The following is an 18,328-nucleotide window of genomic DNA, read 5'->3' on the forward strand; positions in this document are numbered from 1 at the left end:
TTAATCCTTTGTCAGGTGCTTCATTTGAAAATATTTTCTCCCATTCTGAGGGTTGTCTTTTCATCTTGTTTAGGTTTTCCTTTGCTGTGAAAAAGCTTTTAAGTTTTATTAGGTCTCTTTTTTTGTTTGTTTTGTTTTCTTTCCTTTTCTCTAGGAGGTTGGTCAAAAAGGATCTTGCTGTGATGTATGTCATAGAGTGTTCTGCCTATGTTTTCCTCTAAGAGTTTTGTACAGTCTGGCCTTACATTTAGATCTTTAATCCATTTTGAGTTTATTTTGGTGTATGGTGTTAGGGAGTGTTCTAATTTCATTCTACCTGTAGCTGTCCAGTTTTCCCAGCACCACTTATTGAAGAGGCTGTCTTTTTGCCATTGTATATTCTTGCCTCCTTTATCAAAGATAAGGTGACCATATGTGCATGGGTTTTTTCACCCTGTTCCACTGACCTATATTTCTGTTTTGGGGCCAGTTCCATACTGTCTTGATTACTGTAGCTTTGTAGTATAATCTGAAATCCAGGAGCCAAATTCCTCCAGCTCCATTTTTCTTTCTCAAGATTGCTTTGCCTTTGGGGGGTCTTTTGTGTTTCCATACAAATTGTGAAAATTTTTGTTCTAGTTTATTGAAAAATGCCATTGGTAGTTTGATAAGGATTGCATTGAACCTGTAGATTGCTTTGGGTAATATAGTCATTTTCACAAAGTTGATTCTTCCAATCCAAGAACATGGTATATCTCTCCATCTGTTTGTATCATCTTTAATTGCATCAGTGTCTTATAGCTTTCTGCATACAGGTCTTTTGCCTCCTTAGGTAGGTTTATTACTAGGTATTTTATTCTTTTTGTTGCAATGGTAAATGGGAGTGTTTCTTTAATTTCTCTTTCAGATTTTTCATCATTATTGTATAGGAATGCAAGAGATTTCTGTGCATTAATTTTGTATTCTGCTACTTTATCAAACTCATTGATTAGCTCTAGGAGTTTCCTGGTAGCATCTTTAGGATTCTCTATGTATAAAATCATGTCATCTGCAAACAGTGACAGCTTTACTTTTTCTTTTCCAATTTGGATTCCTTTTATTTCTTGTTCTTGTCTGATTGCTGTGGCTAAAACTTCCAAAACTATGTTGAAAAATAATGGTGAGAGTGGACAACCTTGTCTTGTACCTGATCTTAGAGAAATGGTTTCAGTTTTTCACCATTGAGAACGATGTTGGCTATGGTTTTGTCATATATTGCCTTTATTATGTTAAGGTAAGTTCCCTCTATGCCTTCTTTCTGGAGGGTTTTTACCATAAATGGGTGTTGAATTTTGTTGAAACCTTTTTCTTCATCTATTGAGATGATCATATGTTTTTCCTCCTTCAATTTGTTAATATGGTTTATCACATTGATTGATTTGCGTATATTGAAGAATTCTTGCATTCCTGGGTTAAATCCCACTTGATCATGGTGTATGATCCTTTTAAAGTGCTGTTGGATTCTGTTTGCTAGTATTTTGTTGAGGATTTTTGCTTCTATGTTCATCAGTGATATTGGCTTGTAGTTTTCTTTCTTTTTAACATCTTTGTCTGGTTTTCGTATCAGGGTGGTGTTGGCCTCGTAGAATAAGTTTGGGAGTGTTCCTCCCTCTGCTATATTTTGGAAGAGTTTGAGAAGGATAGGTGTTAGCTTTTCTCTTAATCTTTGATAGAATTTGGCTGTGAAGCCATCTGGTCCTGTGCTTTTGTTCGTTGGAAGATTTTTAATAAGAGTCTTAATTAAAGTGCCTGTAATTGGTCTGCTTATATTTCTGTTTCTTCCTGGTTCAGTCTCAGACATTTGTGCTTTTCTAAGAATTTGTCCATTTCTTCCAGGTTGTCCATTTTATTGACATATTGTTGCTTTTAGTAGTCTCTCACAATCCTTTTTATTTCTGCAGTGTCAGTTTTTACTTCTTTTTCATTTCTAATTCTATTGATTTGAGTATTCTGCCTATTTTTCTTAATGAGTCTGGTTAATGATTTATCAATTCTGTTTATCTTCTGTTTTCTGCCTATTTTTCTTAATGAGTCTGGCTAATGATTTATCAATTCTGTTTATCTTCTGTTAGTGTGTTTAATATTGTCCCAGAGGTCTCTAAAGCTGTCCTCAATTATTTTCATTCTTTTTTCTTTATTCTTCTCTGTGGTAGTTATTTCCACTATTTTATCTTCCAGGTACTTATCCGTTCTTCTGCCTCAGTTATTCTGCTATTGATTCCTTCTAGAGAATTTTTCATTTCATTTATTGTGTTGTGCATCATTGTTTGTTTGCTCTTTAGTTATTCTAGGTCTTTGTGAAATGTTTCTTGTATTTTCTGCATTCTACTTCCATGATTTTGAATCATCTTTACTATCATTACTCTGAATTTTTTTTCAGGTAGACTGCCTATTTCCTCTTCATTTGTTTAGTCTGGTGGGTTTTTCCCTTTCTCCTTTGTCTGCTGTGTGTTTCTCTGTCTTCTCATTTTGCTTAACTTACTGTGTTTGTGGTCTCCTTTTCACAGACTGCAGGTTCGTATTTCCCATTGTTTTTGGTGCCTGCCCCCAGTGGCTAAGGTTGGTTCAGTGGCTTGTGTAGGCTTCCTGGTGGAGGGGACTGTGCCTGTGTTCTCGTGGATGAGGCTGGATCTTGTCTTTCTGGTGGGCAGGACGACAACTGGTTTTGTATTTTGGGGCACCTGTGACCTTATTATGATATTAGGGGGCCTCTCTGCTAATGGATGGGGTTGTGTTCCTGTCTTGCTAGTTGTTTGGCATAGGGTGTCCAGCACTGTAGCTTGCTGATCATTCAGTGGAGCTGGGTCTTAGCGTTTAGATTGAGATCTCTGAGAGAGCTTTCACCATTTGATATTACATGGAGCCGGGAGGTCTCTGGTGGATCAATGTCCTGAACTCAGCTCTCCCCCCTCAGAGTCACAGGCCTGACACCAAGACCCTGTCAGTCACACATATCAGAAGAAAGTGCAGAAAGAAAGAAAGAAAGACAGAAATCATAATATAAAGTTTTTAAAGTAAGACATTTAAAAAAATATTAAATATAAAAAAATAAAAAGTAATAAATAAAGGAAAAAAGAAAGAAGTGAGCAGCCAAACCAACAAAACAAATCCACCAATGCTAACATGTGTTAAAAACTATAGTAAGAAAAATAAAATAAAACAAAATAAAACGGACAGGCAGAACCCTAAGACAAATGGTGAAAGCAAAGCTATACAGACAAAATCACACAAAGAAGCACATATACACTCAGAAAAAGAGAAAAAGGGGGAAAAGTATATATATCTATACATTAAAAGAAAGGAAGAGAGCAACCAAATCAATAAACAAATCTACCAATCATAATAAACTCTAAATACTAAACTAAGGTAAACATAAGACCAGAAACAAATTAGATATAGAAAGCAAACCCCAAGTCTACAGTTGCTCCCACAGCCCACAGCCTCAATTTTGGGATGACTTTTTGTCTATTTAGGTATTCCAGAGATGCTGGGTACATCAAGTTGATTGTGGAGATTTAATCCACTGCTCCTGGGGCTGCTGGGAGAAATTTCCCTTTCTTTTCTTTGGTCACACAGCTCCTGGGGTTCAGCTTTGTATTTGGTCCCTCCTCTTCATGTATGTCACTTGAGGGTATCTTTTCTTCGCTCAGACACAATGGGGTTAAAGGAGCAGCTGATTAGGTGGCTCTGGCTCAATCAGGCAGGAGGGAGGGAGAGGTATGTAATGTGGCGTGAGCCTGCGGAGGCAGAAGCAGGCATATTTCAACCACCTGAGGCAGTCCATGTGTTCTCCTGGGGAAGTTGTCCCCGGATCACGGCACCCTGGCAGTGGTGGGATACACATGCTCCCAGGAGGGTAGTTGTGGATAGTGTCCTATGCTTGCACACAGGCTTCCTGGTGGCTGCAGTAGCAGCCTTAGCATTTCATGTCCATCTCTGGTGTCCACGCTGATAGCTGCAGCTTGTGACAGTCTCTGGAGCTCATTTAGGTGGTGCTCTGAATCCCCTCTCCTTGGACACCCCCAAACAATGGTCCCTTGCCTCTTAGGCGGTTCCAGACATTTTCTCAGACTCCCTCCCGGCTAGCTGTGGCACACTAGCCCGCTTCAGGCTGTGTTCATGCAACCAACCCCAGTCTTCTCCTTGGGATCTGACCTCCGAAGCCTGAGCCTCAGCCCCCAGCCCCCACCCAGCCTGGAGGGTGGGTAGACAAGGATCTCAGGCTGGTGAGTGCTGGTCGGCACTGATCCTCTGTACGGGAATTTCTCTGCTTTGCTCTCTGCACCCCTGTTGCTGTACTCTCCTCCGTGTCTCGGAAGCTTCCTGCCCCCTGTCCCCCACTCCCCCCTCCCCACACCCCTGTCTCCGTCAGTGAAGGGGCTCCCTAGTGTGTGGAAACTTTTCCTCCTTCATAGCTCCCTCCCCAAGGTGCAGGTCCCATCCCTATTTTTTTGTTTTGTTTTGTTTGTTTGTTTTGTGGTACACGGGCCTCCCACTGTTGTGGCCTCTCCCGTTGCAGAGCACAGGCTCCGGATGTGCAGGCTCAGCGGCCATGGCTCACGGGCCCAGCCGCTCCACGGCATGTGGGATCTTCCCGGACTGGGGCACGAACTTGTGTCCCCTGCATTGGCAGGCGGACTCTCAACCACTGTGCCACCAGGGAAGCCCCCATCCCTATTCTTTTGTCTCTGTTTTTCCTTTTTCCTTTTGCCCTACCCAGGTACTTGGGGAGTTGCCTTTTAGGAAGTCTTAGGTCTTCTGCCAGCATTCAGCAGTTGTTCTATAGGAGTTGTTCCACATGTAGATGTATTTCTGATGTATTTGTGGGGAGGAAGGTGATCTCCACGTCTTACTCCTCCACCATCTTGAAGGTCTCCCTCCAACACTGGTCATTTTGGGGATCACTGTTGTCATCTGGCTTTGGGAGAGGGGAAAGGGAGTGTCAGAACGACATCTCTACCATTTACTTTCAGTCTCAAAGTAACTGAACATGGTGGGTTATTTGCTTAACAGTATATTGGTCCCTCTATATTTCTACCTCCCCTCCATGAATCATGTGGATAAATTTGTAAAACACTAAGCAGACTTTGGGGGAACAAGAATATTGCTTGAGACTCAGCTCCCACCCTCATCTATACTCTAGTACAATAATCCAGGTCATTTTCGAAGTGAATAAATGCAGAATATACCCACAGCCTTTCTAACTCTCCTTGGCATGCCCTTGTTTTTTTGCACAGAGAAGTCTTCAAAGAGATCTCCTTCTAGAATACTAGATCAGAAGGGGTGCCAACATCCTCCATTAAATATCCTCTACTCTTCTCCATCTCCCAATCTTTGGTCCCTAAGGATGAGATTGGAACAGTATAGTCACACTTAACTCCATCACCCTTAATGCTCCACAACACTTGGGCTACAAGCTTCATATTTCATTAAGCAATGACTTTCAAACATTTTCTAATTGATGTCGATATATGGTAAACCAGAACGTGTGTGTGTGTGTGTGCACGTGTGTTATCAAATTGAAACAAAGCTTTTATAAGCAATCTTGCCTTTACTCTCTATTTTTCTACCTTTGTCTATTTCACTTAAAAAAATTTAGTTACAACCAGAAAATTGATTTCAAGATCAATTGATGAGTCTCTACCATGGTTTAGAAAGTCACACCATCCTACTACCATAGAGCAAGAAGGTTCATAGTTTAGCTCTAATTAGAACAAACTCTACTATATAATCGACCAGCAGATTTAGATCTTGGTTTGTATATGAGGTTTAAGGAATTTTTTTAAAATCATTCTTAAAAAATCCTCAACACCTGGCTTTCACAGACATTATCTTGCTAAAAGAGGGAATATAAAAGTATTAAGATCCAGCTTGAGACTCAAAATATCTATCCCAAGTCAGTGGTCTACAAACTTTTTCTTAAAGGTCCAGATGGTAAATACTTTAGGCTTTGTAGGCCATACAATCTCTTTTGTAGCTATTCACTTCTGCCCTTGTATCATGAACATAGCCATAGACAATATGTAAAAAAATGACTGACTGTGGCCCCATATTCTAATAAAACTGCATTTAACAAAATAGGTGGTAATTTGCCTATTATTGTTCTAAATAAAATTATCTTATTTTTTTCTCTCATAACAGTATATTCTCCAGGAGTTGTTGCACATGTAGATGTATTTCTGATGTATTTGTGGGGAGGAAATTGATCCCCACATCTTACTCCTGTACCATCTTGAAGGTCTCTCCTCAGTTTATTTTTAAATTATTGTAATATAAGTAATTTTTGTAAGAATTATTTATGGAAAAGTATAGTTTCACATATTTTTCCCACAGCTTTAAATCTTGAAAGAAAACATCTTTTGTTTTACTTATTTCTTTTAAAAAATTACATTTTTAAAAATACTCATCTGAGCAAGGCACCCATCTGTTCTTTTGGAACCATGTCCATCTAATTTAAGGTAACTTAATTGAAACTTTAGATCTATCTCTAGAGTAGAGTTCTATGAATTTAATGAATAGACTTTGGAGACCATAATATCATTAAAATATTATAATATTAAAATCTTTTTAAAAAATCCATCTTCTGGGACTCCCAAATCCTATTGGCAAGCATTGATTACTAAATAAGGATTAGTTGCATCTGAATTAACTCTGTTGTTTTCTGAGAATGCCAGAAATGATACTGATTCCATTTACTTGTCTCTAGCAATTGAAAAAAAAAAAAGGTGCTAGAAACAAGGTGAACAGTAGGATTTAAACTAGTAAATAGAAATACATCCCAACAGAAACCAGATAGCAGGCAGGAGAGAAAAACTAATAAGACGATCTTGCTTCCTTTTTACAAAGAGTTCAGCTTAATAGGCATGTTTTCATTGACCTTCCTTAATAATTACCACTTTGCTAGGAGAATGACTTGAATTTTAGGTGTATTCATCCATGTCATCAAAAATGGTGTCATTATGAGAGATGGGGTTAACTTACACAGGCGATAAAAGCATAAGGAAAACATCTCCTCCATAGTAGTATATTTAAATAGTTTTGGGTCTGAAACTCACAGTATTGTTTAAGTCGCTAGAATTTTAAATTTGCCCTTGTAAACCAAACAGTTTTTACTAACTACTGCATGCCAGAGCATAGGTTTCTCACTGCATATAAATCAGACTTTTTTGGAAGCTGCATTAACCCTTTCAAGAATCTAAAATTACAAGGACTTATTAATTAATTCATATGTTGATGGTAGCTGTCAGATAAAGCATAAAATACAGAGGCAACTACCTTAAAACAAAAGAGAGAAACTGGCACATTTGACCCAACAATGCAGTAGAATCAAAAAAAAAAAAAAAGGCCAAAAGGAGAAACCTAGGAGAGATAAAAGAAATTTAATAGATGCTGAGGTGTAGGTTTTTTAGAATACTCACTGTTTACATAATTTAAAATTATAAAGAGATGATTACTTAAACATAGATTTTAATTTCAATAAAAGTGTCTCTGGTTTAAAAAATTCCCTTAAGGGGAAAATATTCTGACCTCCATGTTTCAGTGGATATATGTCAAGTAGGATTTATTTATTTTATTGAAAATGGTACCCTCAATAATAAATAGAGAGCTTCAGAAGTTTATATAAATATGGTATTTAACAGATAGATCTGATGTTACTTTAAATACTGTGTATCTCATAGCAAAAGAGAGCTATTATGTATAACTTTGTTTAGGTCCTGGGATCATTCTGAAAACTGACGAGACACTCTCATAAATGAATTGAGTAATTTGTAAGGGGTGTCATTCTTATTATAGCTTACCAATAGTATTTGATACCTTTTAAATTTCATCTTCCTTTATATCAATGGTAGCATTCTGTTCAAATTCAGAAGTGTGACTATTGAGTGTATTCTCAAGGAATAGAGCATGTAAGAATATACTAGGACCTCAGAGTCTTGATCCTCCAGGGGCATAAGGAACTTGATGAGGCAAACAGATTAAAAAATAAGAGTCAGGGAGCAACACTAGAGTATATAATGCAATTGGAAAATTGTGGCATAGTCTTTGTCCAAAATAGAAATGAGTATTTTGGAGAATATTTTCATTATTTTTTTATTCTTCTTGAGATCCAGAATAAATTTTGAAAGGTTTCTGAGATTCAACATCTACTGCCTTATTTGTGACCATGTTCCTTGCCTTGTAGGAGTGTTTATTACTTCTCTTCTAGATACATATAATGATCTTCTTTCTTCCAGACCTTCCCTCTTCTGGCCTTCTAGAATCCTTTAAGCTTTCTGATATGTGATCATATGCAATCTTATGGTTGGTTAATAATAATAACAAATTTGAGAAAGCAGGAAGGGAGATAAAGTAGATGTAGAAAGAAAAAAATAGTTTTCTAATGCAGAACTATAAAATTCAGGATTTATATTGTTAATATACAATATCAGTTGAATCAACATTAATACATTAAGTCTTTCTTTAGTTTAGGAGAAGTGGGGTGAGACGCCAGCAGAATGGGGTAGGACTGGAGTTGGAATGATGGTGCCAGAGCTATGACAGGTTCTTTGTGCTCTGTTGGAGATAATCCTGGTCGGAGCCCAAATGCTAGATACCTGTACCAGAAGTAATGCTGATTTGAATACTACTTGCTCTGTGACCAAGCAGATTTTTAGGCTATAAGTGTTGTTCAGTACTGCTCAGTCAAGCTCCTAAGTATTTCAAGAATCTTCTGAGATGTACAATAAATTGCTCGAATACCTATATTAGTGTTCCATTACCCTTTAAAATAAATTCGGTCTTTTATTCAGAGCTTTTCCATTTTTTTTTACATTCTAGCCAGTTTTTCCCTTGTTACTTTGTTTTTAGGCACTGCAATATACATCTTTTGACCTACAAATCTGCTCTCTTATCACCCTGTGAAACGCACATTTCTGTGTGGTAATCACTTCACTTTCTAATCTCTTTACCTAGATCACCCTATCCCTGCTCTCCACTGTCTGTTGAAAGCCTGATCATCTCTTGAATTGCAAATCAAGCACCACTTCTTCTAAAAAGCCTTTCACCATATTACAATCTACACTTTTCTCTGTTTTTCTGTTGTTTGACATTCATATAACATAGTTCAAAATGTAACGAATCATGAATTATTTCTCTTATGGTGGTTTCAAATCAAGTTTCTAGTTTCTAATGAAATTGTAAACTCCTTGGTAAAGAGATACAGCCTTCCAGACTGGAGAATTTTAGAGGTGGGTAAACGTGGGTTCATTTACCACAAAACTTTACTTGAGACAACACCTGTTCCACAACATTCTTTCGAAGATGCCTTTGCTTGAAAACTTCCAATTCACAAAGTTGATATTTAGTTCATTCTTACCTTATGAATGACTGAGTATAATTCCTTTAACTGCTGGATTACACACACCTACTACTTCCAATGAATTTGAGCAGTCTTTACTCTGGTGGGGCATTTGAGTTACATTGTTTTTCTTTGATAGGTTATGTCAGAGTCCTTTTCTCAAAAAAACAAAAATATAAACAAAAACAAAAACTTGTTCCATTTAGTATAGAATTGAGTTGCAGAGCCAGTTCTCCTGAGCGTAACTGTTAAGAAAGAGATGGCCCTATTTATCTGTGCCTTCACTTCTAAGCATCTGCTACTACCCCAGGGGATGGCTGCACCTACAGTATGGGACTGGGGAAGGGTGGCAGCTAAATTTTGAATGTTAATTTCAGGACACTGTGCCACAGGACACAATTATATTTGTGCCATAGGTTCTCAATACATGGTTTAGATTCTCATTTTTTTTTTCGGCTGCTTCCGTATCAGATTTCCTTATATCCTTTTGCTTTCATTCCTTAACATATGTTTCCCTTTAATTTCATTTTTCTTCATCTCAGAGCATTATCTGTGGTTGTCAGTATTTATGCCAGAAAATTCACTCTGGTAGACCTATTATTATGTCCAAAGGGTCACAAACACTTGAAACCATCCCCGAAGGTGTGCAGGTGCATTGAATAGTAAGTGCAAATGCTCCCAGCACTCCACATACCCAGCTGCAGTTGGATTCAGTTGAATGTGATACAGGACAGTGGTTTCTGGTGTCTGAATGAAGTTGTGGCGATACATTCAGAAGTGTTGTGTGATGTAATTGCACGCCAGAGGATTGGTACTTCTAAGCTGCCACGGTTTGACTATTTGATAGCATTATTATAACCTCCTCTTCAAAATGTGCTCTCTGCCTATCAAAAGCAGATAGAATGGCATTTCACAACTGAGGTAAATTCTGGAAGCCAGATCAGCAGTACATACACCTAAAAATATATACATTTCTCTCATAGTATTTTTATTCCATGAACTATGTTTCTAAATTATTATTTCTTATGACCAATTATTAGGAAATATTTTAAGTTCCTGGAGTCCAGTACCCAGTGTTTTATCATTATATCACTGCCAACACGTGAACAAGCATGCTCATGAAATGAGCATATTGTAACAAGATACGTGATCTTACATTAAAAAATAAAAGAAGCAAAAACATATCCCAAATCTGTGTATTTGTTTATCAGTTATTTGATTAGTAGAACAGCCTAGATCACTGTGCACAAGTGAGAAACATGGGAAATACAAGGCAATAGATGAAAGATCACTTGGCTAAATAAAGTGATTGTACTCTGATGCAACATTTTCCCTTACACTTCTCTTTTCTTCCCTGAATAAGGGATACACCAAGGTTATTAAAAATTGTGCTAAAATTAAGCCTGGAAGTCATGTGAATACTAGCAGAAGAAATAGCATGTGATAAAATTATAATATTAGGATACTTGTTTCTTTTTATTCCCCGACACAGAGAAAGACGTTTTGAGACAACTTTCCAATGCTGTCTCTAGAAGTAATATTGAAAGTGAAATTTTTACCCCCTCATAGTCAGATAGTGTGAAATCAGAAGGTTTAATTTTAACTAATATGCTAGTAAATGAGACATAGAAATCAAAAATGGAAATAATTTGAATGAATATAGATTGTTAAAGTGCCATTTATATGGAATGACTCACCCTATCATCATAACAAGTGTAAGGGGTTTATAGGATGGTAAAGGGAAGTAAGTGAATAATCATTAACATTGCCAAAAAAAGAGAGAACTGTATGTGGTAGAAAACTGTCAGTTTGCAGGATATTATGAATTATATCAATTTACTGAAGAAACATTTTATTAAAGGTTTGTTGGACTGTATTCTGATGAGATTTCTATTTTAGTATTGGTGTTTTTTCTCTGATATGTTAGAATATATTTGGATTAGTTGTAATTTGCTGTGCTCATAGAGATGTGTGTGTACATGTGTAAAATTGTGTGTGTGTGTTTGTATGCACTGAAGAAAGAAAAAGGCAGTGAAGCAAGCTGTGGTTACAACATTAAAAACTTTCAGTAGAAAACTGGTGTACATGAACTGTCAGTCTAAGGTCCTGGCTTGCCATTGTTTACTGGTAGATAATCTGTGATGGGCGTCAACTTTAAGTTTTGTAGAGTTAATCTCCAGAACATTTGGGCCAGCCATAAATATAGATGGGTGCCAGCTCTCTGCTTTCCCAGACAGCTAATTAGGTGTTATTAAAGCTTACACTGGTGAAAGAAGGTAAAGTAGAAATACAAAAGAAAAGTGAGACAAATAAAAAATGAACTTCATTTATAGAGCTCTCAACTTGGAAACAACTCCAATTTTAAGGTGCTGTTAGAAACAGGAGCAACCACCACACTAACAGAAGAGCACTATTCCTATTTAAAGCTATTTACAGAGCTGAAATAAAACCATTTTGTTGACAGCCGTAAAGCACAGAAAACTCTCTCAAATAGCCTTCCCCACAACCACAACAATTTAGAACTTCCTCACTGATGTTCTGATTAATGGATTTTGGTTTTCAGATTTCTACGACCCAGACGTTTATTTCTTCATTATAAAAATTAAATAAGATGCATATCTGAAACTCTTATTCTAGAAATAATAAGCATGTTTTCAGATGTACAGATATGTGGGCTCTGGAGGAAACAGGCAATGAAACTAAGGGGAGGAAATCCTTTTATGTTTTCTAATATTTCCCTAAGTGTTAACAAATTAGTTGCTAAGTATCTCTCTTTGGGTTATGTGGTATAATGCTTTGAAGACGGGGAAAATAAGCTTATCTTTTGATTTGTGATAAATTCCTTCCTGAGAGTGAGACAGATTGTAGTAAAGAGATAGATTTACTCTAAAGAAATTTCATGACGTGGCTCCTCGAACTGTGTTTCTTCTGCAGTGAACAGTTCTGAGTCACAACACGCAAGGGTTTTCTCCTGACTTTTCCCAAAATAACTATGTTCAATAGAGGCCCCTTAATCTTTGTTAATCTTTGATGGTTTAAATAGTGTTTTGACTTCAAATTTTAATCTTCTACATTGTAATTATTGGCACCTCTTACCCATCTTGAAATGGCTGTGTACTCTTCATGATGTAGTGACATTACAAGGTTAAAATCACATTGTGGACATTAAGTTCTGGTAACCTTTGTGGAAGATCGCTAAAATACAATAATTTGGGAACAGATAATTTAATGTTTTACCTAAATATTGTTTTCCTCATATATATGTAACTTTCACAATGCCTGTTCCTTTGAAGGTATATTTTGGCAAAAAATGTTTGGTTGCCTAATATCTTTAAGTTATTAAACAGTTTAATCTAGGTTAAAAAAAAGAGAGAGAGCTTTCAGATTTGTTGGCTAATATGAATTTGCAGATTTCATACATCTTTATGTCTAAATCAACTTGAATTATATAAAATTCTAAAATCAGTAGTCAAGTTGTTTAACCAGTCAGAGGTTTCACACTCATAGTTGAAGGGCATAGGGAAAGATTAAAAGGTTGTTTACTGGTGATTTTAAATAAAAAGATTTATACATACATGTAAATTATATACAAGATTTTATATTTATAAATATATTTATATATATGTTTTATATATATCTGCTATCCTTTATATTACAAATATATAACTTTCCTCTGTGTTTTATTCATTCATCTGTATTTCTCTTATGGTAGTTACTGATTTTTAATTTTCAGGAATGCATTGGACATGCATTTGAGTTTTCAAATTTTGTTTGGACTATTTCCTGGAGAAAGCTCAATTTTATTACACACATGCAAATAAAGATCTATACGTGTGTGTGTGTGTGTGTGTGTGTGTGTGTGTATGTGTGTGTGTGCATGTATAGTTTATGGTGGCAGCTGAACTGCAAGTACTTACAGTAATTTAAGTGATTATATCTTTTGAAAAAGATCATATAAATTAAGATGCAAAATTGAACTAATTAAGATGACTGTGTTTATATCCCTCCCCTTGGGAGCTTTTATAATAGTCAGAAGTGACTATAGTAGTATAGAAAATGATTCTTAATGTTAAACAAGTATTTAAATTTCTGATTGTCACATGATCCTTCAGGGAATTTTACACTTAAAAGATTAGACACTGTAAACTTTCTCTATATACAGAACTGCCCAGATTTCTAGCTGTCGGACTTCAGAGTTGTTTTCACTTTGCAATATAAATATGCTTATCTCTCAGTTTTTCTCATCTATATATCATTTGGATTATCCCATCTTTCTTGGCAAGGGGTGCATTCTGTGAAAGGGTTATTATGTTATACCAAGGAAAGGACAAAAATGGGGGTAAATAATTTCTTTGTAATCCCAGATTGGTCCAGAAGAAAAAAATGAATCTTGGATCAAGCGTCTCTAAATTTGTTTTCTGTCCAGGATCCCTAAATTTGTTTTTTGATACAAATATGTAATCTATGCAAATAGTGGCTGTCTGTATAATTTGCTTCTTTTTCATTTTTATAGTTCATAATTCAACATATCTGTTTCGGGATTCGTTTTCCCTAAGGTACAGAAAGAAGTTATTATCTACCTTTATAGTCCTAGGGCTTGAGAAAATCCTCCACAATATTATTCTTTATCATACACACTTAGTTTATTGAGTGGATTTTTAAAAATATAATAGAAGGTGCGCATAGCAGAAATCCTCCCAATACGATTCCCCTTCCTTTAAGCCCCTCCTCCCTCACTCCTCCCTCCATCCTTCCCTCTCTCCCCTCACTTTGGTTTCCTTCTCGCCTCTCTTTTTCTTTCATTTTTTCCATTTTGTCTACTTTTTTGGTCTAGCTAGTAATTCATTATGTACTACCTATGTCTCTTTTATGTGTCTACCTAGTCATCTATTTATTTATGTCACTTCAGAAATAATTCTACTCTCTCAAAAATTCTTATTTGACCCTTGGCAGTTATAGTTCATTTTATGTTCTTAGTTTCTGCAGCTTGTACAGAAGGGTCCATTTGATTTTCTTCACTGTCTGTGAAATGCTGCTGTCAAAATTACAGTCTAATGACAAGGTGAACAGCATATAATGTGTCGTAATCAATACTCAAAATTTGCTCCCTAGGATGTGACATGAAGTCAAGTAAAAAAAAGCTGCAGAGTTTCAGTAGTGAAGTGCAAACAATAATTTTATGTTGATGGTTTCAAATTCAAGGTCAATTTACACTTTTATAAATCTGCATTATTCTGTCCTGTTCACTCTATTCTTAAATTCATATTGAATTCATTCAAAGCTGGGCTATCAAAATTGCTGAAATTGAGACCAGTCAATATTGAAAAATAAAATTATGTTAGTGTCTTTCCAAGAGAGTGTATGAGTTGTAAATGAAGTTTTTAAAAATCACAAATCTAAAAGATACAAAAATATTAGCAAGTGAAATAGATAGTAAAGTTTTCTACTGTATTTTTGAAGGATAAGATTAGTTGAATGAAATGATATGTATTTTTTTTTTCTAACACTTACTGACACAGGCATAATATTGAAGATTCACTTTCAGAATAGGTAATGAAAACAGATACCTGATATTAAACTTTTCTGATATCCTGTTGTTTAAATTCTGCTCTACTTTAAATCTGCACAGGGAGGCTTCTAGAAAATTTTAAATGCCTAGATTTTTTTGCTTCTGTTTGTGTCCATCTGTCTGACAACCTTTCAAATCATAGATAATATTTGAGTCTGTGTGTAGATAGTTCAGTTTGAGACTACATTTCAGCATTCTTGCCTGCATTACATAATAAACTTAACATATTTTATTCACTCCTAGGTAAATATATGTTTAAAAGTAAGACAAAATTAAAATAGAGACAAGCCACGTAGATACTTCTTTTTAACATTTCAAGTGTGAATAATGATACATGCTATGAAATACCACAGAATTTTTGTTCTGTCAAAACACCATTTTGATTCTTTTCTAAAAGAGTTTAGTTTCATAGGAAATTATTTTATCCTAAAACCTTTTGAGATAATTAAAGTGTGGTTTATTTTTTTTCTTTTTGTATAAGGAATTTTTTGTGTGTTTTAAGTACAGACTCAGATTTTGTATATGACTTTGAAAAGTAACTGTATAAATTTATCAGCACTATTAAATTTGCTGCTTTTTCCCTTGTACACAGGACACTATACATTATGGAGATCCTGTCGCATCAATTAAATGGCAATCCCAAGTGTTCCCAAATGAGTAGGGAATTCTATTCCCATCACATAGAGTTAAACTGTAAATATCCTCTCCTGAAAAAAAAGGTCCCTGATTTAAAAAGGATCATTAAACATAAGGAAAATAATGATTTGTAGATGAAAGGGACAACTGGGAAGATATAGTTCAAAGTTATCTTTTAAAATATTGAGTTCATGGACATATGCAGCTGTTGTCATAATGAAGGAATTTTCTTTCATATTTTCTTGTTCAGCATCTTTGAAATAGTGATCGTTAAACAGTACTTTATTTAGATTATCTACATGCTTATCACAAAAGAGAGAAGCAAAAATTCTCACAGAAATCATTATCATTTAGAATTGAAATCATGATTTGTCATTCATTCTGAACTATATCTGTTTACAAAATACATTTTCACCTACTTACACCAAAAACAAAAAGCTGAAGTGAAGAAAACTGATTACATGATCCATACGCAAATCTACTACAATAGCAATGTGCACTTTTTGACAAGCTTATTCATAACACGTTCAGATAGAAAATTCCATTTGCTACTCTTCAGTAGGAAAAGCAGGCTTTTAAAGGAAAACCTTATTTCATGACTGTCACCAAAATAACAATTACAAGCAAAATAGGGATAAAACATAAAAAAAAATAGCAGCTTAGGACTTTTTATGGAAGTTTGTGATTCAGTTTTTGCACTATTATTTGATTTCAAAAATTAAACCTGGTAATCCTTTTTGAAGTTCCCTGTTTCCAGGATGGGTTATAAAGAACAAAGACTAACTGATATCCCCAGGAGATTAGTTTACAGTGATATTCTACTCTACTGAGAATGATTCTCCAGTGGCCACTTTTACTTCTTCCCAGGCTATGGAAATTTGTTAATACCTAGAGAATAGACTTAAATAAAACCATTGTCTCAACCAGCAGGTTTATGCAACCATCCTGAAATGTTTTAATTATTGTTTTCTTTTCCTTTTTAATTTAGAGATCAGAGGTCAAGCAAACCCAGGGAGAGCTGATCGCAGCCTTTGTAGAACTGTAAAGGCATCCCTAATGATTGGATTTGCTGTCCTGTCTTTTGTTTTGCAGAACCAGAAGAGTGTGTTAATTGCACAGATGAATGCCGAGTGCTTGGTCATTCTGACAGGTGTTGGATGCCACAGTTCCCTGCAACCAATCAGGCTGAAAACGCAGATTACCGCACAAATCTCTTTGTACCCACAGTTGAAGCTAATGTTGAGACTGAGACTTACGAAACTGTGAATCCCACTGGGAAAAAGACTTTTTGTACATTTGGAAAAGACAAGCGAGAGCACACGATTCTCATTGCCAATGTGAAACCTTATTTAAAAGCCAAACGTGCCCTGAGCCCTCTCCTCCAAGAGGTCCCCTCAGCATCAAGCAGCCCAACCAAGGCATGCATCGAGCCTTGCACCTCAACGAAAGGCTCCCTGGATGGTTGCGAAGCAAAGCCAGGGGCTCTGGCCGAGGCGAGCAGCCAGTACTTGCCCACTGACAGTCAGTATCTGTCCCCCAGCAAGCAACCGAGAGACCCTCCCTTCCTGGCTTCTGAGCAGATGGCAAGGGTCTTCGCCGATGTGCATTCAAGAGCCAGCCGGGATTCCAGTGAGATGGGCGCTGTCCTGGAGCAGCTTGACCACTCTAACAGAGATCTGGCCAGAGAGCCGGTGGATGCAGAGGAAGTCGTGAGAGAAATCGACAAGCTTCTGCAGGACTGCCGGGGAAATGACCCTGTGGCTGTGAGAAAGTGAAAAAAAAAAAAAAAAAAAAAAAAGCATTGGCATTTTCTTGTCTCTTCTGTTGATTTAAAAATGACCCCTCCTGGTGAAAACCCCATTTTACAGGGATAAAGAAAGACCGATGCTGCTTTAAGGCTTTTAGTGAACATCTGAAGTGCCCACAAGTATGTTCTTTTCACTGCTGTTTCTTTTTCAGAAATAACAATGGCTTTGTTTTGACCAAACTTATATTAGGACAGAATTAACGATGTTCAAAGAGGAAAGAAAAACAGAGAAGAAAAAAGAGAGAAGAAAAAGGAGGATGAGGAGGCAAGTTACCTTGTGACTATCTGTTAGGAAGGTATGCAGTGTGAGAATGGAAGTTTTTTCTCATTGCTCTAAGACTGTCCTCCGTGATTTATTCTGACGTAACTGTTTACCTATAAACCCCATACAAAGCAGGGTCATAATTTGTGATCTGTGGTAGAATTTCTAGCAGTCACCACAAGCTTCTACTGAAAGTCCTGAAACGACCTTGCAGTAGTCCAAGCTACACCAAACATTAACACATATTTGTGGTAAACATTTCTGTATAAAGTTACCTGCCACGCATAGAAACACAGAAAACATTCCATAACATTAGTCAAAAAAAAATTAAAAACTGAGTCATTTGTAAAACACCTCATATCGTATAAAAGTTCAATGTAAAAAGGTATAGTCCATTTTGTCCTGCACACACGTAGACTAATTCACTTCATGAAAGGAGAAGAAAATTTAAAGGTTTAAAATGCCTCTTTAGCATTTTAGTGTCCAACAAATGTATAAATAATGATGGATATGTTTTAAATTTGACCTAGAAATGTTCTGAAAAATAGTTACCATTGAGTAATGATATTCAGAGACAATTAACATGAATGATATGTTTTATTCATTTGTGGACACTAAAATAGCTCAGGAACGCGAAAACGTCTTAGACATACACAAATCACATGACCATTTAAATGTGCAAATGTAAGAAGATTCAAT

General features: G+C 36.2%; 1 protein-coding gene across 1 annotated transcript in view; it reads left to right on the top strand.

Moving 5' to 3' along the window:
• The window catches only part of PCDH17 (protocadherin 17), a 101,352-nt gene extending 83,695 nt beyond the window's left edge, over nt 1-17,657 (top strand). The window contains exon 4 of the mRNA XM_060129311.1: nt 16,653-17,657. Within this exon, the coding sequence (XP_059985294.1) occupies nt 16,653-17,335 (683 nt within the window). The 3' untranslated portion in view covers nt 17,336-17,657. The remainder of the gene's footprint in view (nt 1-16,652) is intronic.
• The last annotated feature ends 671 nt before the right edge of the window (nt 17,658-18,328 follow it).

Source organism: Lagenorhynchus albirostris, chromosome 18 (genome assembly GCF_949774975.1).
Source record: "Lagenorhynchus albirostris chromosome 18, mLagAlb1.1, whole genome shotgun sequence".
Lineage (NCBI taxonomy): Eukaryota > Metazoa > Chordata > Mammalia > Artiodactyla > Delphinidae > Lagenorhynchus > Lagenorhynchus albirostris.